We start from the raw sequence: 25,334 nt of genomic DNA, 5'->3' as shown, positions 1-25,334 counted from the left end.
GAGCATTTACCCATCCTGTGTGAAGCCAGAGAATGAGAATAGTAAAGGTTGAAACCAACAAACAAGAACATTGTAACTGGGAAGAAACAAGAAAAAAATCAGAATAAAAGTAAATATTTACTCAATATCTGCAGAGCTCTAAAAATATGGCATCTATAAAACACAAAGATGATTTTAAATAAAACAAGAAAAAGCTTGAATTAAAACTGAAGGACTAAAATTTTTTACTATGAATAATGTTATTTTATTAAATTTTGAGTGACATACCAGGTATTTAAGCACAAAATATAAAGGCAAGGAATTTAGGAATGTTGGAAAATAGAAATTCCAAGATGACAGGGCTATGCCTAAGTAGGAATTCACTCCCAATTAGTTTATCACATACCATTGTTCATTGGGAATTAATTTACCGAGTAATAAAAGTAGTATAAAGGAAATGATGGGCACAGAGACAAATACGGAAGTAAATAAAAATAGGTAATGATTTAGAAATGGGTCTGTTAACAGATAAAAACTTATTAAAATAAAAAATAATCATTCTCAAGCTTTCCACCCCATCTGGTGTGATGTGCCCAACGTTCATCCACAGTGAGGAGAGCTGTGCACCAACCAAGGCAAGAATGCTTTGGAGATTATTTTGTTTCCCATATCAATCCCATTTCTGTTCCTAGAAATAAGCTAGGGCCAGGCCAGGGCACCGAAGGAAGGCCTTTGCATTTTGGAGTGAAATGTGCACAATGAATATGATAGCTCTGCACTCATCTTCAAAGTCTGTGTAACAGTTCCTCTTGAGATGTGGAGACAAGACCATATTTTCAACAGCCTGATTTAAAATCCACTGTCTAACAGCTCCTTTCTTGAATATATTTTTTTAACCTCTGTAAAAGTCATGTCATAAGATAGGTATTAAAAACATGAGAATAACCAAAGGCAAATTATTTCCTGTGTATATTGCTTCACATTTTACATAAAATATTCAATTTCCCTATTGCAATATTTTTTTTAGATTCAATATAAACTATAAGTTCCCTGATGATCAGTGATGTTGAGCATCTTTTTATATGTCTATTGGCCATTTGTGCATCTATTTTGGAGAATGTCTGTTCAGGTCCCCTGCCCAATTTTTAACTAGATTGTTTGTCTTTTTGGTAGTAAGTTGTATGATTTCCTTCTATATTTTGAATAATAACACCTTTTCAGTTGTATTACTGGCAAATATCTTCTTCCAGTCAGTAGTTTGTCTTTTCCTTTTGTTGGTTTCCTTCACTGTGTGAAAACTTTTTAGTGATGTTGTCCCTTTTATTTTTTTCTTTTGTTTCCCTTGCCTATGGAGACATATCCAAAAAACACTGCTATAAGTGATGTCAAAGAGTTTACTGCCTATGTTTTCTTCTAGGAGTTTTATGGTTTTGGACTTTTCATTTTAGTCTAATCAATTTTGAGTTTACTTTTGTATATGATGTAAGAAACTTTTCATTTTTTTTATGTATCTGCCCAGTTTTCTCAACACCATTTATTAAAGAGACTGTCTTTATCCCATTGTATATTCTTGCCTCCTTTGTCATAGTTTAATTGACCATACAAATGAGGGTTTTTAGTGGACTCTCTATTCTGTTCCCTTGATTTATGTCTGCTTTTATGCTAGTACCATGCTGTTTTGATTACTACAGCCTTACAGTATAGTTTTATATCAGGTAGTGTGATAACTCCAACTTTGTTCCTCTTTTCTCAAAGTTGCTTTGACTATTCAGGGTCTTTTGTGGGTCCCTTTATGTCTAGAGATGGGCAAGTCTGGTATTGAAGGCTAGATACAGGGAGAGACTTGTTTTTCACCTGTATTTGGTATCTTGGGAGGAAGATGCATTTCACTGCCCCACACCAACGTGTGGCATAGCCACCGAAAAGCAAAGAAGCATGATTAGGTAGAGGAAGGTGCATTTAGCTTCTCAATGCTGATCTCAGTTCTCATTTGTGGCTGAGAGGAGAGCCCCTCCCAGGGTCCACACTGAAGGTTCTAGCTGGGTGTATCCCTCAGTCAGTTGCTTTGTAGGGGATGGGATGGGAGACAACTGAGGCTCCAATGGAAACAGTCAGGGGTGGGCAAACTTTTTGACTCGAGGGCCACAATGGGTTCTTAAACTGGACCGGAGGGCCGGAACAAAAGCATGGATGGAGTGTTTGTGTGAACTAATATAAATTCAAAGTAAACATCATTACATAAAAGGGTACGGTCTTTTTTTTTTTTTTAGTTTTATTCATTTCAAACGGGCCGAATCCGGCCCGCGGGCCGTAGTTTGCCCACGGCTGGAGATGGAGCCAGTTCAGCAAAAGGAATATTAAGCAATAATAAGCGAGTTCACATTTCATCATCGGAACATAGACTAGGCATTCCCATACAGACTAGCAAACGCATTCAGCAGTGCACACTCAACGAGTGAAAGGCCAGCAGCTGGTCTATTTGCCCCCAGTCTTCTGATTCCTATTCTTCAGACCTTCCTCCAAGTCAGAGAAAGAAACAGGGGCAATAGGAAAGGCTCAGTGAATGATGAGCCTTTTAGAAAGAGACAAGTTTATTTCTCATATAAAGTAAGCTTTATTCATTAATCAATTAGTAGGTTTTCATTTCTCCCACTAATTAATGGGGAGGGGGGTGTTGAGGAAGACCAGGTATATTTTTAACTGAATTAAATTTTACAAGTTGGCTCCACTTGCAAATAGCTAGATGTAAGTTTATATAGTGCCTTTCTAATGTAAATTTCTTTATCTTAAAATCTAAACTTAAATAAGAAGCAGTATTCCACACTATATCCAAAGATCTTCAAGAACTATTCCTCTAAGTACAATTTTATACTTGGCTTTGTTCATTTAACTCAGAGGGAAATCACAGCTTTATTGCAGCCTGATTTATACCAAGATACTACTGTCCAATGCTGTGGGCTTTTCTGTGGTTTTGCTGCAAATGTCTACCCAGAAAAAAGTCAAAAGCCCTCTTCGTTGCCTAGACTGCTTGTGGCTTTATCTAAGCTTCAATCACAGGCAATCTCTTACTTTCCTGAGAATATTTGTATAAATTTGAGTGCAAATCTTGCCTTGTCCTTTCAGTTTCCTTATAATACAAATCATAATGTTTGACACCGCTGCCCATGTTTGCTTTGTATCAAGAATTATACCACATTCATTGTTACCTCTCTAGGGTGAAAACATTTCTCAATGTCACCTCAATCACTTAGATAAAACACACATTTACACAAATCTATGTTACTCAAACCATTACTTTTACTTAATACACTGATTCTTTTATCAACTACCCAGCAAACTGTATGGCTTACAAGTTCATTTTTCTTGCAGATATAATTCTGTTTTCTGTGAAATGTATTCTGGCAGCTCCAACTGCCTTTCAGAAAGTCTATAACTTTTAGAACTGGAGTTGTTTTTGAATATTCAAATTGTCTTTACTATAGTATTCCACATCTATTACAAAAAATAGTAAGAGCTAGATGTCTATTGATTCAGGTATTGATTGTAAACTTCTTTCATTAATATTTCTAGTTAATGAAAATAGTGTTATTGATATTTAAGAGAAGGATTTAAAAAAATATACCAAGAGTTTCTTTTCTAAGGTCCCAAACTTGAATTGAACACATTTTGTGAAATAATTACCTGTTCTGTAAGTGCCTGAGTTCAGTTTCCAAGTTTTCATTGACTTCTTTCTGTTCATCCAGAGATTTCTGGAGCTTACGGATCTGATTCAGGACATCATCAAGCTGAAAGCAAAGTAGAAAATGCTTGACTTAAAATGATAGAACTTGTTTTTAAAAGGATTTCTCAATTTTTTGCATGGTACAGTATCATGCATAAGTTTCTTTTGTATGTATGCATGAATAGATGAAAATATGCATTTATTTTTCAATAATATAATGAATGCATATATTCAATAATAAAATAAACATCTACACGGACTCTAGAATATTTGACATCTTTTCTATCCAGGCACTGCCTCCCCTGCACCCCATTGCTCCTCTTCCTGAGTCACTGTCTCAAAACTTGTGCTTATTATTCTCATGATTTTGAAAACATATCGTATTAATATACATATGTATTTATGTGTGTGTTGATATATATTTAAGCATAGCATATGTGTGTTTATCCATCTGTATATACTAGGTATACCAGTTAATGCGGATTTTTTTCAATAGTTGGAGTTACACATATGTTGATATATATGTGATTTGATATGTATGCTATTTTGTTCTATTAACAACAAGCTTCAAAACTTCATATGTCAAATTTGCTGAAGGTGTTAACATCATAGATATTTTTATGCTTACACATGTCGAATTCTGTGCCAAAAAAAGAGCATTTGTGGAAAGTATTAATTCATTACTTTATTTTGAAGAAAAAGTTATTATATACTTTGGGAAGCTTATGGTGAACATGCTCCATCTCAAGATACTTGTGAATGCTGGTTTAAGTGCTTTAAAAGTGATGATTTTGATGTGAAAGACAAAAAACGTCCAAAAAAGGTTGAAGACCAACAATTACAAGCATTATCGGATGAAGTTGCGTGTCAAACTCAAAAACAACTTGCAGAAAGATTAAATGTTGCTCAGCAAACAATGTCCGATCATTTAGAAGCAAAGGGAAAGATTTTAGAGGAAGGAAAATGGGTGCCACATCAACTGAACGAAAGACAAATGGAAAACCGAAAAGTTATCAGTAAAATGTTGCTTCAAAAGCATGAAAGAAAGTCTTTTTTCCATCGAATTGTGACTGGCGATGAAAAGTGGATTTATTTTGAAAATCCCAAATGCACAAAATTATGGGTTGATCCAGGTCAACCATCAACATCGATTGCAAGGCCAAATCTCTTCAGAAAGAAGACAATGCTCTGCGTTTGGTGGGATCAGGAAGGTGTGGTGTATTATGAGCTTCTAAAAGCAGGTGAAACCATTAATACTGATCGCTACCGAAAACAAATAATCAATTTGAACCACTCTTTGATTGTGAAATGACCAAAATGTGCCATTAGGTCTCTGAATGGTTTGCCTCAAAACAAGAAAAGTTCTATTGGGACAGTATCCACAGATTACCTGAAAGATGGGGAAATGTGTAGCTGGCGATGGACATTACTTTGAATAAAGCACTTTTGATGTTTCTCTTGAAATTATCATGTTTTCTTTGATTACAAAATCCTCCATTATTAACCGATACACCTAGTATATTCCAAGTGTGTTGGTATGTGTATATATGTATAGTATAGTATATTGGGGCAAATATATATTTTTAAATGTATTTTTTATGTGTTTTTTTACTTAAACATAAAAAATGGGTATTGTGGGTATCATACTATATGTAATCTTCTGACACTTGCTATTTAAATTCAATTGCTAAGACATCTATATTGGCATCTCAATGTAGTTTGTCGTCTGTTATCCTATCTAATAAAGATGGAATATGCAAACTGACCATCACTTTGCAACAAAGATGGCGGTGCCCACAGCCAATAAGAAGGGAATATGCAAATTGATGCAACAAAGATGACAGCAGCCGGGCCAGGACGCTTGCGTTGTTGCCATGGGGACGATGCAGGCGTTCCTCCCTGGCCACTCCAGGCCTCTGGCAGCAGGGAAGGTAGAAGGCGGCTACTGGCTGGAACGAAGGTGGAAACGCAGCTCCCGGCTGGAGCAATGGGGAGCGAAGGCAGAAAGGTGGCTCTGGCTGGAGCAAAGGCAGTGCCAGCAGCCAGGGGAAGGAAGGCCTATTCTTGTGCAAATCTTCGTGCATCGGGCCTCTACTACATTATAATATTGCATGAATAAGCCAGGATATCATGCCACCCTCCTGTCCATGAGTATTAGATTGTTTGCAGCCTTATGCTGCTCTGAACATTCTTGCATATGTATCCTGATGCAAAGTATTCTCTTGAGATACACCTAGGAGGACAATTGCCAGGTTATCCTTTGTTGATGTTTAATTTTACAAGATAATGCCCAAAATTCTCCACTAATTTGCCTCCCAAAGACAATTAGAAGGGATCTGTTTGAGCACAGCTTTGCCAACACTCAATGTTGTGAGATATTAAAACTCTGGCCAATCCCTAATTAATAATGGTTTTTGATACCTCTACATTTTTGTTGGCCTAGTGTTTTTCTTTTGTGCCTATTTAGGTCTTCTGCTCATTCTTCTAGGAGCTTTCCTTTTAAAAAAAATTTTTGTCCATGTTAATGTTACAATCTTGATACTAACCTTTGGTCAATTATGTGTTCCAAATATCTTCACCAAGTATATATGAAATTCATAACTTATTTTTATACTTATTTAAGAGCTCTTTGAATGCTTATTTTATTAAATAAAATTTATCAATATTTTATCTTATAGTTGGGATGTATTTAATAATGTTAAAAATACTTCCCTAATCAAAGTTCAGAGAAATAATCTGTATTTTCAACTAAAATTTAATAGTTTTCCATTTGTCACTTAAGTCCTGAATCAAGCTGCAGTTAATTTTTATATATGAAGTAAATACCAATTTTATTTTTTCTATATAGACACACATTTTAATAGGAACATATATTGAATAAGTTATTCCCCTATTGATCTGACATATCAATCTGTCATATTAAAATTTTATATATTCCATGTATAAAGTTTCTTCTATAAAGTCTGCTTATATGTTCTACTGTGGGGATTAATATTTGATCTTTCACACTGAATTCCTAGAGCCTTCATTGTAAATCCTGATTTAACACAGGCCAAACTCCCTTTTCCCAGCAGCTCTTTTCCTCAGAAATATCGAGAATATTCTTGATTCTTCATAATTTTAAAAATAGCTTAGTAAATCCCATGAACAACCCTATTTGTATTTAGCTTAGAATTTCATTCTGTAACTTAAGTACATTTGATACCATTTTGAAATTTTTTTTTGTCTATGAACATGGTACATTTTACATTTTGTAAGTCATTCCTGAAGTCTCTCAATGAAGTATAATTTATTAGAAGTTTCACACTCCATTTTATTTGATTTACTTCAAAGACTTTTATATTTCTTCTTTCTTAAGTGGATTTTTCAAGTAGATATTTATTTGGCATGACAGTATCAGTTGCAAGGACTGCTCCTATAGGATCTAATTATGAATAACAGTGTCTTTTACACTTTTTCTTCAATTTATAATGTTTCAGCTTCAATTCTATCATTATGGATTTTAATATATGAACACTATATGGGATATATGATGACTATTTGGAAAGCTTCATCACGGACAGGTACTATTACATATTTAAGGAATATTTTGGTTGAACTATATGAAATACATTATAGTTTGAATAGAGTATAATACTTAAAATAAGTAGATGTTATTTTATTAAGGTCAAAAGTGGAGTAGAGATGTATATATCACAAGTCTTAATTAACATTCATGGTCTTTTATTCATCATGTATTGAAATATCTGAAAAAATATCAGAAAAAAATATCAGAGACACATATAAGCTCTTCCTGTACAATAATTTTTAGTATGATCATGACAAAGTCGAATTGACCTGAATGGTCACTACAAGTATTATTTAATTATAGTCCATCACTCTGATGGAACATTCTGCAGACATTTAAAATGTTATTTAAGAAAAATCCTTACAACATTGTGAGTAGTGCATAACATCTCTTATGCAAAATTATTTTAAAAAATAATACCGAAATACTGGTGGAAATTTCTAGCTGTTGATTTTTCTAAATCTGTGCCATGACTTTGTAAAGTTTGTAGTAAGAAATAAATATACTTTTAAACTAATTTTAAGTATGGTTTGGGTGCAATAAAAAGTGTCCAAGGTGCAAATAATGCTTCTGGTGCTGCTCAGGACTTTTGCATTTCCCCAGGGTCCTAAGTGATACTGATGCAGCCAGTCCTTGTAACACTCTGAGTAGAAAACACAGGTACCCTGGACAGAAGGATGGAGCTTTCCTTAAGTACCCCAGTATACCGGCTCCTTACATTTATCAATTCATCCAACTAAATTTTAGTGGTCATTTTCTGTCTCTAGCTCTCACCAGATATCTAAGTGATTAATTTTCTTTCACGTCTTTCATGTACTTAAATCTGAGGCCAAGCACCATATTTAATAATGTAAATGGCACCCAAAGCAAGAATGCTGATATGTTTTCTTTCTAAGAGTTAGATGATTTATATATGAACTGTCTTGGTCTTTTGCCACTGGAATGAAAGCTCATGTTTAAGGGCTTTACATTTAATTCATGTATAGATTTCACATGTTTGCAATACTGTTTGCATGTTTGTTTTTTTAAATAAGTGGATGCCAGATAGGCTAAAGTAACAAATGTCCTTCCACTTTTGTTAACAGTTTTGCCAAGAAAGTAGGGTGTAATTTTTAAAGTTCTATATCAGTAGTATCCTAAAACATTTTTATGTCAGGTAAATCCAGCTCAATATTTACTGTAAGTTCAAATAATTTCTTTATTCCTATTACTACTCTGGTAAGGCCCCAGGCAGTCTGGCAAAAATGTGAGTAGATTCCCAAAAATCTATGATTCAAAAAAATATATATTGCCATATCTATAATCTGATCAATCTGGCAGCATAACAAGGTCCAAGCTATAGTTGTAAGCCTTGGTGATATAGAGGCAATGACTTCAGCTAAAAAGACTGCAGCTACAATTCCTGGAAAATATTAATTTCTATCATTGAAACAATAAGGAAAATAATGCCCTGGCAGAGTAGCTCAGTTGGTTAGAGTGTCACCTGATATGCCAAGGTTGCAGGTTTGACTCACGGTCAGGGCCCAAACAAGAAGCAACCAATGAATGCATAATAAGTGGAACAACAAATTGATGTATTTCTCTCTCTCTCCATTTCCCTCTCTCTAAAATTATAGACATTTTCAAAACAAAAGAAAAAATAAGGAAAACAAGACTAGAAAAGCCTGTTAGACATTGTAAATAGCAGCACATAAATCCCAAGTGATTTGTATTACAAATCTGTATCGAAATCTAACTGGAAACGGTTGATAATCAGTTTTGACACATCTTTCCATTAGCAGATGAACAGGACCGATTTCTGTCCCAGAAACTGAAGTGACATGTTGAGCATCAGGTGTTCTGGCAAGTTCTTCTGGCCAATCTGCTCTGATTCTGCTCCAGGGCATCCACACTCGGTGTCTTTCTAATCTGTCCAGCTTGGGATGTGATTAAGCTAATGAGGAATGATGGCACACATTCAGGTAAGTTTCCTGCTCACAAATTCCCTCAACCCGATTCACGTGACACAGAGCCTTTGAAAGAAATGAGTACATATGACAGCTGGCCAACTTCAAATAATTAAGACTAGCTTTTGGAAAATACTTATAATTGGAATTGAAATATTCTAAACAATTATATCAAAGATTACACCAAAATGTACTCTTTCCCTGGAAAAATAAATTCAGCAAAGTTAACAGGCACATTTTGCTAAAAATTCTTGGTGATGGAAAGTGGTTGCCTTTTGAAATTTTGCCAAGTATATAGTTTGTGTTACATGATCCTATTATTTTCCAATGTAATAATTATTTATTTATAATATCTTATTTACTACTTAAATGGAAATTATTGGATGATTTAGATTCAGTGACTCCAAGTAATTATGACTAAGGTAGTCCAAATTAAAATGTGATCTTAACAGAATATAAATGTTCTGTGGTCTTGTAGTTGTGATTTACCAAAATTATTTTTTATTAGTGTCCATACTGGCCTCTTTTATACATATGTCATTGACTTGCACGCTTTTGTTAAACTAGCTATTAAATTTCTATCTGATACTTTCTTTTTTTATTAAATGTATTGGGGTGACATTGGTTAATAGGATAATATAGGTTTCAGATGTAGATTTCTATGATACAAGATCTGTATATTGCAATGTGTGCCCACTACTGAAACTCAAGTACTTACATTTAAAGTAAGTAGTTTTACTGGATAATTAAGAAATGTCAAAGAAGCTAGCAATGGATACATGAATTACTGAAATAATTTATTGACCTTTGAAGTGTATAAACTAACTTTTCTAATGAGCTAACTTAGCAAAGTAATTGTAGACATAGGGTTAATGAAAATAATTACTGAAAATAATGACTATATGTCACCTGGACAACTCAATCAGCACATTAAACTCTTAACAGCAAAAGGTATGTTTGATTATAAGTGAATTGGTTTGACTGGGTAATTCTATAAAGAATGATACAGGTTCAGATTTCAGAGATTCCCATTTTTGGAAACCTGGAGACAGTTTGCTCTAAATTTCATTCCCAATGATCTCAAGCAATAATTCCCCCAAAGATTTTATTGTCATCTTTGTAACCAGAAACCAGAATAATTTTCCCAATGGCTGTGCTTTAGGTTTAGTGTTGTTTTCTCTTTGGGAACACATGTTGGTAAGTCTGTGGTAGAGCTCAACATTCTTTTTTTTTTTTGAATCCTCATCTGAGGACATTTTGCCATTGATTTTTAGAGAGAGAGGGAGAGACAGAGAAAAATATTGATGTGAGAGAAACACATTGGTTGGTTGCCTCCTGCATGCACCCCAACCTGGGCCCAGGAGGAGCCTGCAACCCAGGTACATGCCCTTAGCCCTTCGGTCCACAGGCCAATGGCTCTATCTAATGAGCCAAACTGGCAAAAAAAAAAAGTATGAAAACATTATAAAACATATCTTGAGAGAACTGACACTTCCTAATTTCAGTGCTTACTAAAAACAGTAATCAGGACAATGTTTTACTGGCAGAAGAACAGATATTTAGGCCAATGGAATAAAATTGTGTCCAGAGTCCAGGAAGAAACTATTACATTTATGGTCAACTGGATTGTGACATGGATGCCAATATATTCCAATGGGAAAAGGATACCCTTTTTTCACAAATAATCTTGGGGTAACTAGATATCCACAAGCCATGATTGAAGTGGAATGCCTACCTCACACCTCATTAATAAAAATCAACTCAAAATGGATCAGAAATCGATACATAAGAGCTAAAACTAAAAAACTCTTAGAGGAAAATACAAGAGAAATCTTCCTGATTTTGAATTAAGCAATGTTTTGACATACAAGCAACAGAAGAAATAAACAAATTAGACTTCCTCTAAGTCATTTTTAAAGTTTTATGCTCCAAATACATACAACTGTCAAGAAGCTGAAAGGACAGTCTACATAATGAGAAAAATATTTGCAAATCATGTATCTGAAAGGGGATTTCTATGCAAGATATACAAAGGACAACTCAAAAAATACCTCAATTAAAAATAGGCAAAGGATCTGAATATATATTTCTGCCAAGAATGTATTAAAATGGCCAATTAGTACATGAAAACAAGACCAACACTTTAAATCATTAGGGAAATTCAAGTCAAAACTGCAATGAGATACCACTTCGCCCCCATAAGGATGATATAATTAAAAAAGATGGACTCTAACAAGTATTGGTGAAAATGTGGAGAAACTAGAACCTCCAAACATTGCTTGTGAGATTATAAAATGCTGCAGCCACTGTAGAAAATAGTTTGGTGGCCCTTATATACATCTACACAAAAAAGTCATATATGAATGTTCATCAGTATTATTTGTAATTGCCAAAAAAAAATGAAATACCCCAAATACAACCAGCTGAAGAAAAAATGTGGTATAGCCATTCAATGGTATGTTAATTGACCATAAAAAGAATGAAGTGTTGATTCATGCTATGATAGTGGATAACTCTTAAACCTGATACTAAGTGAAAGTAGCCATCACAAAAGGCCATAGATTCTATGATTCCATTTCTATGAAATGTCCAAAATAAGTAGCTCCATAGTGACAGGAAGTAGATTAATACTTGTCAAATGCCGAGGGTAAAGGGAGGATGGGGCATGACTGCAAACCTATAATAATAAAAGCATAATATGCAAATCAACCAAACAGCTGAACAGTGAAATGACCGTCCAGATGACCTTCCAGACGAAGCAGGGGCTGTGAGGGCCTACTCTTGCATGAATTTCCTGCATCGGGTCTTTAGTAGGTATGTAATTTCTTTTGGGGATTATGAAAATGTTTTAAAATTAGATTTTAGTAATTATTGCACAGCTCTATGATTTTATTTTAAAAACACAGAATTAAATTTAATACTTTGAATGGGTGAAATTTATTATATGTGAATGAGATCTCAAAAAGCTGTTCAAGTAAATAAAGTATGGCAGGCATTTCAGTTGCTATAATATTTATATTATTAAGCCAAATCAAAATGAATTCTTTTGTACATACTGTAGAATTAAGTCAGGTGAATATATCCAGTGATTCCAAAGTTCTTAATGTTATCTTAAATAATTGCACTACTTGAATCTAGAATATTTCATTGTTTTATCTCTATATAGTATGTTTTATCTCTATATAATAAACATACATATTCTTTAAGAATTTGATAGATAAATGGACAATGATACCTTAGTACATCTATTAACCGAGATAATCTTATATGATTTTTATATAAAAAGCATTCTATTAAACAGTTTATTCCAGTTCAAGAGCTGCTTTTCTTTTCAAGAACTCAAATTAGCATCATGACCAGTGGAAGTTAAGCACTTGACATCCTACAATGCTGCAGACTCTTAATTTGTGCCTTGAGGGACCAATACTGAGAATTTGTTCAGGGTACCATAGCAACTGCAGAATCAGAGCAATGATATCATGTAGCAAATCTGTAGCTGAGAGAACACTCAAGGGTTCCATTGGATCATGTGGGCAGCAATATTACAGATGTTGATGGTGTGGCATCTTGATAAGGAACACTTAATTGGTGTTAATTTTACCTAAAGTAAAGACAACAATAGGACATCTCTTTATATCAAGATGTGTGACCAAAAGGTAAAGATATTTAATTTGTAACCAATGTCTCCCAAGGGTTTTGATGTGAGTCTTTGTTAAAACTGACTTTAAGTTTCATTGACCTGAGTAATATGCTAAAGTAAACGTTTACACAGAGAATAACAATAGCTTGTCTCACATCAAAGGAAGTCAAAGCACTATCAAATATTCATTTTCATGACAACACTTGTATTTGATCATCACATGATATATGTATTTCCCACTCTCTTCTCTGAGAAACTGGAGCACTAATAAAGACGCAAGAACAAACAATCCTTCCTCCTCTATTTTATTTTGCTCAGTTAACACACAACAGATGTCTGCTTTCAGAAGGAAGCTTTGGGAGAGCACTGGGCTCTGTGCCTCCTTGCCTTTGGATATTGGAATGAATTCCAGCATCATGAAACTCAATGAAAGAAATGAAATTGCCATTTGTGTCCCAAATTTCAATCTGTTATCACATGTCATGAACCACAAGGCTTATTCTCCAACTATTGTTGAATATAAGTATAAAAATCCAGTTACTGCTCATTGTTTTAACCAAAAAAAAAAGAAATTATAGAAAAAACAGTAAAAATGAAAATAGATTAAAAATATAAAATTCTCCTAAAGGAATTTAAGCATTAGGAACAGAAGAAGTCAGTACAAAACTACTCTATTTTATTGATGATAACATGATTTGGAAACTCCTTAATGCTCTGTATTCTAACCATTTAGCACAGTTATCAAGACAGGGCCTGTCACACCCTAGTCCATCTACAGAGGTGACAATCTAGTGAGTCATAAATCTGCTTCCACAAAACATGGAAGCAGAAATGGCATTTTTATTAAGAGCCACATGACTAATATCCAAAAAAGGGAACAAATTGAATAATTAAAAAACAGTAAATATTCTCGGTTAATTGATTACAATTGAGGCTCAAGGTGTTATTAGGTATCCCAAAGAAGAAATTTTTTCTTTCAAAATAAAGTAGAAAAGAAACAGAAAAAGGTATTTTATAAAGCAGCAGAATACAAGAAGCAATACAGTAAGAAATACAAATTATGTAAAAGGAAAACTGGTAATTTTGACTGACTTATAAGTTAAAGAACCAATGCTTAATTTTTTCACAGAGGAAAGGGAGGATATTATAATTGAACTAGGGGCCCAGTGCACGAATTTGTGCACCTTGAAAGGAACTGTGGGCTGCGAGGCTGCAGTAGGCACAGGGGTGGGTCTCGGCCCATCCTTGCACCCCCGCCCGGCCCCCGGTCCCCTGCTGGCCAGCAGCCCTGCTCCCACCGCCGCCGCTGCTCACATCCACTGACAGCACAGAGTGATTGGGTCCAACGCCATCAGCAGATGCAAGTGGCAGCTGCTGCCCCGATTGCACCTCAGGAGCAGGAGGAAGTGGAGAAGCCCTCAGGGGCAATCAAGGCTGGCAGCCACCGCTCGCACCTGCTGATGGCGCTGGGCACTGGCAGCAGGTGCAAGCAGCAGGCGGGACCGTGGCATGCGGGAGCAAAGAATTTTTAGTAACCACCAGAGGCTTGCCCTGATGACAGAGACTGGCGCCACTCCTTGGTCTGGCACCCCGGCTCACCTGCTCCACCATCCTGCTGCGGCCAACGCCCGCCATATTCTGCACACATCATAGCAACCGGCTGTTCAGTTGTTCTGCCGTTTGGTCTATTTGCATATTAGCCTTTTATTATATAGGATATTCTTTTTATTTTTTTAGTTTAGAAGAGAACCTCTAAAAAGGACAATAAGAGGAACAATATATGATATAAAGAAGAAATGTTTTGCTCTACAATACAAATATTTATCTGGGTTTCAATTTGCCTAGTGACAAAACATATGCAGGGACATTACTTATCTGGTACCTTCTCTTTCCTGAATAAAGATTTTTGGTTCATAGGCACCTAAAAGCATTTCTATGGGTCTCTTTCCTGAGATAGAATATAAGACAAAACAAACTAAATACTTATTTTAATGAAGAAAGTTCAAATGGAAAACCTTATAATAAAATATATACTCTTCCATTTAAAGAAAAGATACACATTGATTAGTGTATGGACTTTTGCCTGCATAATCTATAGATGGTTTTTTGCCACATTCTTATGGAAGATTCAAAGAAAGAAAAAGAATTCTGAAAGTACAATGTTTCTAAAAATAGGTCCTTCATTATTTGTTGAATTATATTTAAGCTTCTGAGTTCCAAACTTCCTGCATTGTCTACTGTAATATTTGTAGTATTTCATAGCTGGTCCAATTAGCCATATGTTTCAATATCTCCACTAAGAAACTCTAATTTCCTCTCAATAATTTTGATTACTGTTATCAGAAATAACCAACATGTACAGCAGTAGCTGAATTGCTTAATATGAGAAAAAAGGGGTTAACTGGTACATTAGACAAGTGTTTAAAATATAGTGAAAATATTTAAATTTTATTTTACATTATTTCCTACTAAAAAATAACTTTATAATCACCTTAGGGTTCTCCCTATTATCAAGTTAAGCTAGTTTAAATAACAGGAATAGTAAATGGAAATGTAGTCATGATTTACAAGATTTATGCAGTACTGAAATATAAAGAAAACATCTCTCCCAGTAAAGAGTAAGTAGATTAATGCTGGCACACTTTCAGTTTAATTTAACGCCAACACAGCACTTCCAGTCATAGTGTTCATGATATTACAAAGGCCAAAGGGGACTCATTAGTGCTGATGGCATAAAGACAGATAACCGATATTTAAAGCACATTCCTTAAAACAGAAATCCAATTCTTGCTCTGCATGTGTAAAAACTGATGAAAAGGTAGTAAGCATTGTTTCAGTAGAGCAAGATTCAGATTCCAAAATTTAACACTGTCTTTGCACCCTTCTTTGAACCTAACTGCGGCCTACTATCTGAGTCATTGAAACCAACTGAACATTTCATCTGCCATTTATTTTGCATATTAATAAAAAGTCAATGCAGTGAAAATGGCCCGAAAATATTTAAGTTATTATGAAAGTAATTTAGATCTCACAGGCCTCCAGAAGGGTTCTCTGGGACCTTCAGAGTTGAGAACAGCTGATTTAAAGAATGTTTTCCCAACAGAGTACATTCCATGCTGGATGAGCTCCTAACATGATTGGTTTACTTTGACTTAAAGTTTCTAGAAACAGTACAACATGTCTGACCCATACCTCCTTGCATATAAGTTACATTTAAATGGGAAGCACATCATCCAATCAGTAGAGCATCAGGCCTGTAATTCAGATGGCTACATAATATATGCTTCCAAAGATCCCAGCTTGGAATGTTGCTGTCCAGTTCATTTCAGACTACCTGTAAATAGTTTTAGAGATTTCTTTCACTAATACGGCACAAAGCACTATTAGATAAGTGAATGAATGAAAGCAAACAAACGTGCTTTAAACGCATATGAATGAATAAAGTGGGAAGTGGGTTGGAAAAATTCATGAATACTACTGGCAGTCCAACAGGATAATAACTTTAAAACAATACTCCAATTTTGCTCTCCATACCTAGGCCATTGAGTGAATACTTTCCATGCAGATTGGCCAGCATAAGACTTTCTACATGGGTAAAATAATGATTATGCAACTCCTTGAAGTTCTTATTTTTCTTAATTTGGGTAATAAACTCTATTAACATCTTAAAATATTTTATATTGAGATAACCATGGATATTTTATATAATACAAAGGAAATTCTCATAAAAAAAACTGTACACATCAAAGAAATGTTGCATTGTTAAAAACTACTTGTTCACTCTCTTTGATATTCAGGGAATTTTATGAAGAATTGCTATCACGAACAGCCACCTGTTATTCAACTTTCATCAGATAACCCTACTAACCATATACCTAAACTTAGAAATGCAATTATAGTTCCCCTTTTGAATATTTAAGTTGAGGTTTTTTCAAAGAAGACTGTATTCTTCTAACAGACAATATTCTGTAAAGCAGCGGTTCTCAACCTGTGGGTCGCGACCCCTTTGGGGGTCGAACGACCCTTTCACAGGGGTCGCCTAAATACATCCTGCATATCAGATATTTACATTACAATTCATAACAGTAGCAAAATTACAGTTATGAAGTAGCAACGAAAATAATTTTATGGTTGGGGGTCACCACAACATGAGGAACTGTATTAAAGGGTCGCGGCATTAGGAAGGTTGAGAACCACTGCAAAGCATTTAATTTTGTATACTTAGTACTTAAAAGTAAATGCATCTTGGTAGTATAGGTACTAAAATTAAATACTATAACAGATTTTTAATTGACTACAAATTTAATGGACTGGTAGCACATAGAAAGTTAAGGGATTTTTAATAGACTATTTTCTATAGCAGTTTAGGTTTACATAAATATTGAAGGGAAAGGAAAGAGTTCTCATATACTCCGAGTGTCCCCAGGCTCCCCTATTATTAACAGCCTGCATTAGTGTGGAACAGACAAAAGATAATGCCTTGAGCAAGACTGAAAATCATGAGAGTTGGAAATAAGTGGTCATATTTGTGACATGATAGGAATATAGAAGTCAAAGAATGGATGTGAGGATTGATTTTATATGGAGGGAGAAAGGGAGGAGTAAAAAAAATGACTCAGCTATTTTGCCTGTGCAATAGAATACACTAGAGGAGCAGGATTAAAGATCTGAATTTGAGAGTTATCAGCATACAGATGGCATCTAAAGCCGTGAGGTTGAAAATATCACCTTTGGGATGAGTGTGTAGCTAGGCACAGATAACTGAAGGGGTAACCCTAGAAACTCCCACATGTAGAATTGGAGACATGAAGAGAAATCAACAAGATTGAGATCAAGACTATAGAAGAAGGTGAAACCCAAGAAATGCTAATTTTTCTAAAAGCCTGTTAAGTAAATTACTTTAAGATGGAACTTACTGGCTATGTCAAATTATTATGACATATTGAGAAAGATGAAGACTGAGAATAGACCACTGGTTTTAAAAGTATGGAGAACATTGATGATGCTGACAATATTTCTTTTGGGATAGAGGTAGTGGTCAGAATATCATTGGTGTGGTTAGAATGAAGGTTGTCAAGATAACAAATACAACTCTTTCAAGGTTGTTATAAAAAAGGGGAATAAAATTTTGTAGTAGCAGCAATGGAATACATGATTAAAGAAAGTTGCTTTATTTTAAGCATTATGTATAAAATATTTTAATATACATGTATGTGAGTATACATATATACAGGTTTTCCCCACTATCCAAAAGTGGAGCGTTCCTATGAAATGTCTCATAATCCAAAACAGCATGCAGCAGTATATTCCCTGCTTTCCCAAAGTTCCTGTTACACCACTCCACTTTTAGGGAAGAACCTACATTAGTATTGCAATGGCTTTGTTTTCCCAAGGAAATTCTCCCACTAAAGACCTACCTTAGTACCTGGTTTCGCTAACAGAAATCCAAAGAGGATTTTCACTTTTACAAAGAAAGCTGAAAGCCAGGAGAGGAAAAGCTAGCAAAAGATTATGGTCTAAACCAGGGGTCCTCAAACTTTTTAAACAGGGGGCCAGTTCACTGTCCCTCAGACTGTTGGAGGGCCGGACTATAGTTTTAAAAAAAAACTATGAACAAATTCCTATGCACATTGCACATATCTTATTTTGAAGTAAAAAAACAAAATGGGAACAAATACAATATTTGTATTTGCATGTGGCCCATGGGCCGTAGTTTGAGGACCCCTGGTCTAAACCTTTCCATAGGCCTTCAAACTTCTTGATTTCCCTCAGTTCCTCTCTCAAGCTGCATATTCCAAGGACACACAAGTCTAAGCTAAGAAGATGGGTTTGCTGTGCTACCAAGTCCTGAAGCAGAACAGACATACTGGACAGTGGAGTGGGTTGGTGAAGTGGAGAGAGCAAGACCATGAAAAATGCCTGCAGGAAAGGGTAACCTTCAAATCATGCACGGAAAGTGGGATGGCATTATTAGAATGACTTAGATCAGAAATATACAAAAATTGTGATGCTGGACTCCTGTTCATGTTGTGTGCCTATGGTGTCTTCATGGTAGAGGCAGCAGTATGGAATTCTGTCACTGTGAGAGGTGCAGACAGAAGGGGTGTCAGACAATAAATAATTAAAACAAACACATGACTGCAAATACCCTTAAGCAATGGGAGGAAAAGAAACAGGGAAAATTGTGTCTGGGAACCCTGTGAATACCACCATCTTGACATATACTTACATTTAACTACACACATTTATGTTTGACTATCGCCTGCTACACTAAAAACCTCTTCTTATGAAGAACCCAAGTATATTTTGACACCTAACATAGAAGTTAGGAAGCAATAAATATTAGATGAACTGGGCTGCTTTCCACAGCTCAATTCAGATCTCGGGTCTGTGGCCTGCGCCTGTGTCCCCATGTGAACTGGCAGCTGGCCTCTTCCTTTGTTATTTCTTTTTAATCTTACCTGAAACACTTACCACATCTTTTTCATAGATAAATGTGAATTTCAGTCTATCGCTATTCTCACAATCTTAAAATCAGCACGGTGTAAATTAACAAGATTTTGCCAAAATATATTTAGGTCTAAGAAAGGATTTCTGTGTCCTTCCAAAGAAAGATTTGTTTAATTATCCAAATTAACAGCTGGTTTTTAATGTTCTCTGGGTTTAAACAAAGTGTTTCTCCCATTTATCAGACTTTGAAAAGATTCACCTTTTTGACACCAGAAGGCATTCAAAGGTGAGGCCAGAATGAGCTAAGCTGTAATAATAAAGTGATGATTGCTAAGTGTGAAGTCACACTGACAATGCATTTAGCAAAACACTAAAAGTTTGGATGTGAACTTATAATGCCCAATAGTATCTTTTTAAAAAATATATTTTTATTGACTTCAGAGGGGAAGGGTGAGGGAGAGAGAGATAGAAACATCAATGATGAGAGAGAACCATTGATCAGCTGCCTCCTGCACACCCCTATTGGGGCTCAAGCCCACAACCCGGGCATGTACCCTTGACTGGAATCCAACCTGAGACCCATTAGTACTCAGGCCAATGCTCTATCCACTGAGCCAAACCAGCTAGGGCTCAATAGTATCTTATTCTTTAGTTCTGCTTACCAGTAAGTGGTTTTTCATCTCTTGAATTTTTAGAAGACTTATTATGTTAATTTTGTGTATTACAATTCTAACAGGTACCAACTACAATTCCAACAGCTTTCCATTGTATTTATGCTCCACTGGTAAAATCTGTCATCACAAATATATGTGTTCAGTGGGGACCAAAGTTGTGAATTGGACTTAATGGTGGCTGCCGCCTTTTCTCATGAGACCAGTGGTTCTGATATTTGATTAGACATTAGAATCATTTGAGAAGCTTATAAAAAATACACATGCTCAGGCCCACCTATAACAATTGACTCAGATTCTGGAGGTGAGATTTGAATACAAATATTTTTTAAATCTTCCAAAGCGTTTATTTCTATGGTGCAGCCAGGTTAGAAAATCATTGCATTAGACTTAAACCCTTATACTAGGACTCTATTTTATCTATCTTTTATAAACTTATATAGAGAGTTGTACTGAGCACCTAGATCAATAAATGTTACTTTGAGGAAGAAATCCATGAATTGCTTAAAGCATGAACATCATCTTACAGGTAGGTGAGTCTTCTTGCCATCGAACTTTTATTTTGCAATTACTACATGCTAACTCTCCACCTCTAAGCATGGTTTGTGAATTAAGGACATCTCCAGGCTAGCCACTCTTTACCCATGACTTACATTTATTTTAACACAAAAATCCAATGACTATTTTGAAAATTCTCTAATTTATAGAAGCTATTACTAAAAAACTGAGAAAAGTCAAGATTGAGTATTGAATTACACTAAGGGGAAGGTGTTCAGCAAAAGGAGTAATCTGAAATTCCAAATAAATCCAACTAGCAACTCGAGTGATTTTATAAATAAACTTGTGGCCCGGTGCATAAATTCATGCACATTGAAAGGAAATTAATTAGAAGAAATATTTTAATATCTCTATTCGCCCTTTCTCTATAATAGAAGTGTCAACCAAATTCATGATGAACAATGACAGATCGAAACACATGCATGCGATTGATGCTAGTGAGAGCTTTATATGTATCGCGCATGCAACTTAGCCTTTTATAGATATAGAATAAACTTGCTTAATTAGACCTGCTTTCTGATTTAGCTAAACTTTCTCCAGCCCAGTGAAGCACCCTAACTTCTCTTTCAGGTAATTGTCAGCAACACAGCAGTAAATATCAACACAAAGCAGGTTATTATTATTGTAGCTCACGCAGGGAGAACAAAGGGTAAAATATTTAACTGCAGCAGTGTTTGACTATATTCTGCACAGTGAGAAAACCTGAAGTCATTTTCAAGGTCCACCATTTCTTACTTCTTTTCAATTGGGTCAAGTTCCTAAGCTTTCTAAATCTCCGTTTTCCAGCTAATGAAAAGAAAATAGGATTTCACTGAGTCTCTTATCTACCTACTCAGGACTTCTGTGAGGATCAAATGAGATGAGGCATGGGAAAATGCTTCACAGATATTTGGTTAAAGTGTGAAATGTTTGCACCTGGCTATAAAGCGAGTTGTGTTCCTGGGCTGAAGAAACTGCAAGGAGGCTAGTCACTAGGCAGAAGAAGCCAGGTGTTGCTACATGATGTCATTACCCAGCGCCCACAGCCACTGTTTCTGGGCTGGGCTGTGGAACGCATTGTGTGCCATGGGGTCCCAGCAGCATCAGCTGTGATTTGGTGGGGTGTTGCTCTGTGGTAGTGGCGGGGCCTGTGTCCCACTTGGGGGAAGCCAAGTGTTGCTTTGTCAGCACCAGGTCCATGCTGCCGTTTCTCTGTAAATGGCCAGTGTGTGTCATGGCAGCTCCTGTATTGAGCATCTGCCCCCTGGTGGTCAGTGCACATCATAGCAACTGGTCAGATGGGTGGGGGGACTCTAACATATTAGCCTTTTATATATATAGATAACTTAATATTTAACATGCTTTTGCATTAGTTAAGATGAGGTTAAGGTCTGACATTTGATTGCATCAACATTTCTACAATCTGACCTATCATCGAGGAGCATAGAAATTTGGTAATACTGCCTATATAAAGAATCATATTATATTCATATTTTTTAACCAAAGAATTCCACATACTAAACTTTTTTTCCAATGGGGAAAAATGGTCTATAAATAAAAGTAATCACATAGAATTATGTTGGGAAAAGAAAATCCAAATGGCTTTAAGTCAGGGAAGATTAATTGATTAAATAAACTTATATACAAGGAAATATTAGACAAGCCCTTGAAATACCAACTATGAAACTACAAAGCAACATGAAAACTAGCTATGGTAATTTACAAAGTAGAGTATATTTTTTGTAAATGATGACTGTAATTATGCATAAAATTGTCTAGGTATTTGAAATCAGTATACTGAAATAATATACTATGGTGAAGTAATTGTTAAATTTTCCCTTTATTTTTCCTTCTTATGTGATGTGATATTGTTTACAAAATTTAAAAGATTCTTCAGCAAACCTCATCTCTTTTTGTCTTTTAGCCTTCCTGATATTAATTTTACAGTGCAGAACACCATGTGTCTTAATAATTGTTTATATTATATTCCTTGCTTCTTATGTGCTAGAGAAATACATTTGTGAGTTTAGGTTGCATTTGTCCTGTCTGTAACAGCTTTGCTTATTGCATTATTATATCATTTCATTATACTGTTTTCTCTACCATATTTATTGAAGTAGTCAGTTATTTTGGTATTTTAATGTGGATATGTATGTAATAGGTCCTGCATTATGGTAATTAAGTTCCAGTTAAATTTTGTCATTATGTAATGTAATATACAATCCCAGAAAGACTTCAAAAAAATGATTACAAAAGAATGTTTAGCTTCTAACAAATATATATCAAATTAAATTTTTAAAAACAATTTGCTTAAAGAAAAGCAAGTCATCTAAAAGAGAAATTTTTCTAATTTGCTTTTTTAAACAAGACCCTGGGTTTTCTCTTATGGCCCCAAAATATCTTTTCTTTCTGCAGTAGAGAATTAATATCTCTTTTTTATTTATTTAAAATCTGTTGACTTGAGGGAGTTAGAAACTTTGTATTTTCAAGTTTAAATTAATTTTAACTAATTGCAATGTGAAGAATTTTCTAGTATGAAATTAAAAGGCTCAGCAGAATTTTCCTGGCTTCTCAACAATAAATCAAATTGGGAAAATACTGGCTGCTATCTAATGCAAAATCTTATTTCCATGAAGAATATTTCATTCCGCCCGGCCCGGGTGGCTCAGTGGTTGAGTGTCAACCCATGAACCAAAGAGGTCTCTGGATTCCTGGTCAGGGCACATGCCCAGGTTGCAGGCTTGATCCCCAGTAGGGGGTGTGCTGGAGACAGCCAATCGATGTTTCTCACCCTCTTCCTTTCTCTTTCTCTAAAAACAATAAGAACCTTTTAAAAAAAGATTTCATTCCCAGTCACCCAAAATAGTGATGACCTTTATCAGAGAAAAACTGGAGATCTGACAACTACAATAAAATAATCCAGATTACAAAACCCATACCAGTTAAGAGTGCTTTGGGTCAGTCCTTTCTGGTGACCAACTGATTGAATATAAAGAACATTGAAATATTTTATATGTTAAATGTGTATTTCTACACATCTACTTCTAGGCATCAAATATGAAATCTATCTAAATACTTATTCATATGGAACTATGGTTCTAAAAGGTTCTACTAGATAGCAGCACAAATTTCATTTGTCAAATCAGAGGACCATGCCCACTGTTCTAGTTTGGGACTATATTCTTCCCACAGAAAAGGGCTGCAAGTATCAAAACACACACATGCACACTCACTCAATATAATGTAGCATATGCTCTTAGGCACAAACTATTTGATTTCCTCCCTACCTATTAAGCAGTTTTTACCCTTTCCACAAGAAAAATTACCCAAGCAATCTTCCAATCTCAGCATTGGTCTGAAAGTCAAATATCTAATGATAATATCTATATCAGATCTCAAAATGTATTGCTCCAGAAATCTATATACTCAAAAGACAAGTAATGCACCCCCCACACACACACAAACACACCCAATATACTATAGTAAACCAAGGCAAGGAAAATTGCAATAAACACACCTATGTAGAAGAGAGAAATGATCAGAATAAAAATGGCATAAACCAAGGCAAGGAAAATTGCAATAAACACACCTATATAGAAGAGAGAAATGATCAGAATAAAAATGGCATTTTTTTTACAGAACTAGAAAAAATAATCCCAAAACTTATATGGAAGCACGAAAAACCCAAGTAGCTGCAGCAATTTTGAAAGAGAAGAACAAAGTTGGAGGTATCACACTACCTGATATCAAACTATATTACGGGGCCATAGGAATCCAAACATAATGGCACTGGTATAAAAACAGACATATAGATCAATGCAACAGAATAGAGAGCCCAAAAATAAACCCACGCCTATATGGTCAATTAATCTATGACAAAGGAAGCAAGAATATACATTAGGGTAAAGACAGTCTCTTCAATAAATGGTGCTGGAAAAACAGGACAGATACCACAGCTATTTTTAAAAATTACATGATTAGACTGCTGACTCAGCTCTTTGAGAACTAATGCTTCATTAGCCCTTGAACCCTACAGAATTTTATCATTTCCTTGCCAATGGCTCAGTCCCAAGCAATTTTTAAAGACTATATTGGCAAGCATAGAGAATTAGTTATCACCATGTCCAACAAATACTTGCATATTAAAGCCATTCTCAGGAATAAATAGCCATGACAACATAAAAACCTAGAACCATTCTCTTGAGCCTTCCTACCATCTTCCTATTCTGACTTACTGGTCTACAGTCACACCCAGTGTACATGCACACAATTAAAAAGTACATATACATAAAAAGAACCACATTAAGGATCAAATGCCCACCCAAAAATAGGGGCCAGGAAGAGCAGGGAACAATGTAGGAACCTCGCTAGGCAAATCTTTCTGCTTTCATATATTCTTACTAGGGAAGAAAATGTAGTTTGCTTGGCTGGAATACTTTTGGTTAAAAATTAACCCTCCAAATGTAAAATGTGTTCTGTTATTTAATTACCCCTTGGAATAGTAATTCAGTTTAATTTTTTAAAGTTCCAACTGTTTGGCATTGTCTTGAAATAGTCTTTCTAACCAGGGAACTAATGGCTTTGTCTGTTTTGCCTCAGGAGCAGGTGCAGGAACAAGAATACCACCTGAAGTAACTGCTGCCATTCGGTGACGCTCTCACAATCACACTGACAGATGGGACTGTGTTTTGTTCAAAACAAATATTTCTTTGCTGTTTGTAATTGTAGCTGAAATCACCTACCTGTTGCAGGTGTGCTTTAAGGACATCACACTTAGGCCTCTTAAATATTCTATAAGCCATTAACGAGTTGACCTTACACA

The 25,334-nt window shown here is 35.3% G+C and overlaps 1 protein-coding gene across 1 annotated transcript in view; it reads right to left on the bottom strand.

Annotated features, from left to right (window-relative positions):
* Positions 1–25,334, bottom strand: part of CCDC102B (coiled-coil domain containing 102B) — a 149,234-nt gene that overhangs the window by 13,934 nt on the left and 109,966 nt on the right. Inside the window, exon 7 of the mRNA XM_005861557.2 lies at positions 3,661–3,764. Coding sequence (XP_005861619.2) covers positions 3,661–3,764 — 104 coding nt within the window. The remainder of the gene's footprint in view (positions 1–3,660; positions 3,765–25,334) is intronic.

The sequence above is a fragment of the Myotis brandtii genome, unplaced genomic scaffold (genome assembly GCF_000412655.1).
Source record: "Myotis brandtii unplaced genomic scaffold, ASM41265v1 scaffold154, whole genome shotgun sequence".
In the NCBI taxonomy this organism is placed as follows: domain Eukaryota; kingdom Metazoa; phylum Chordata; class Mammalia; order Chiroptera; family Vespertilionidae; genus Myotis; species Myotis brandtii.
The sequence above is the reverse complement of the archived record's forward strand: the minus strand, read 5'-3'. Positions and strand labels throughout refer to the sequence as shown.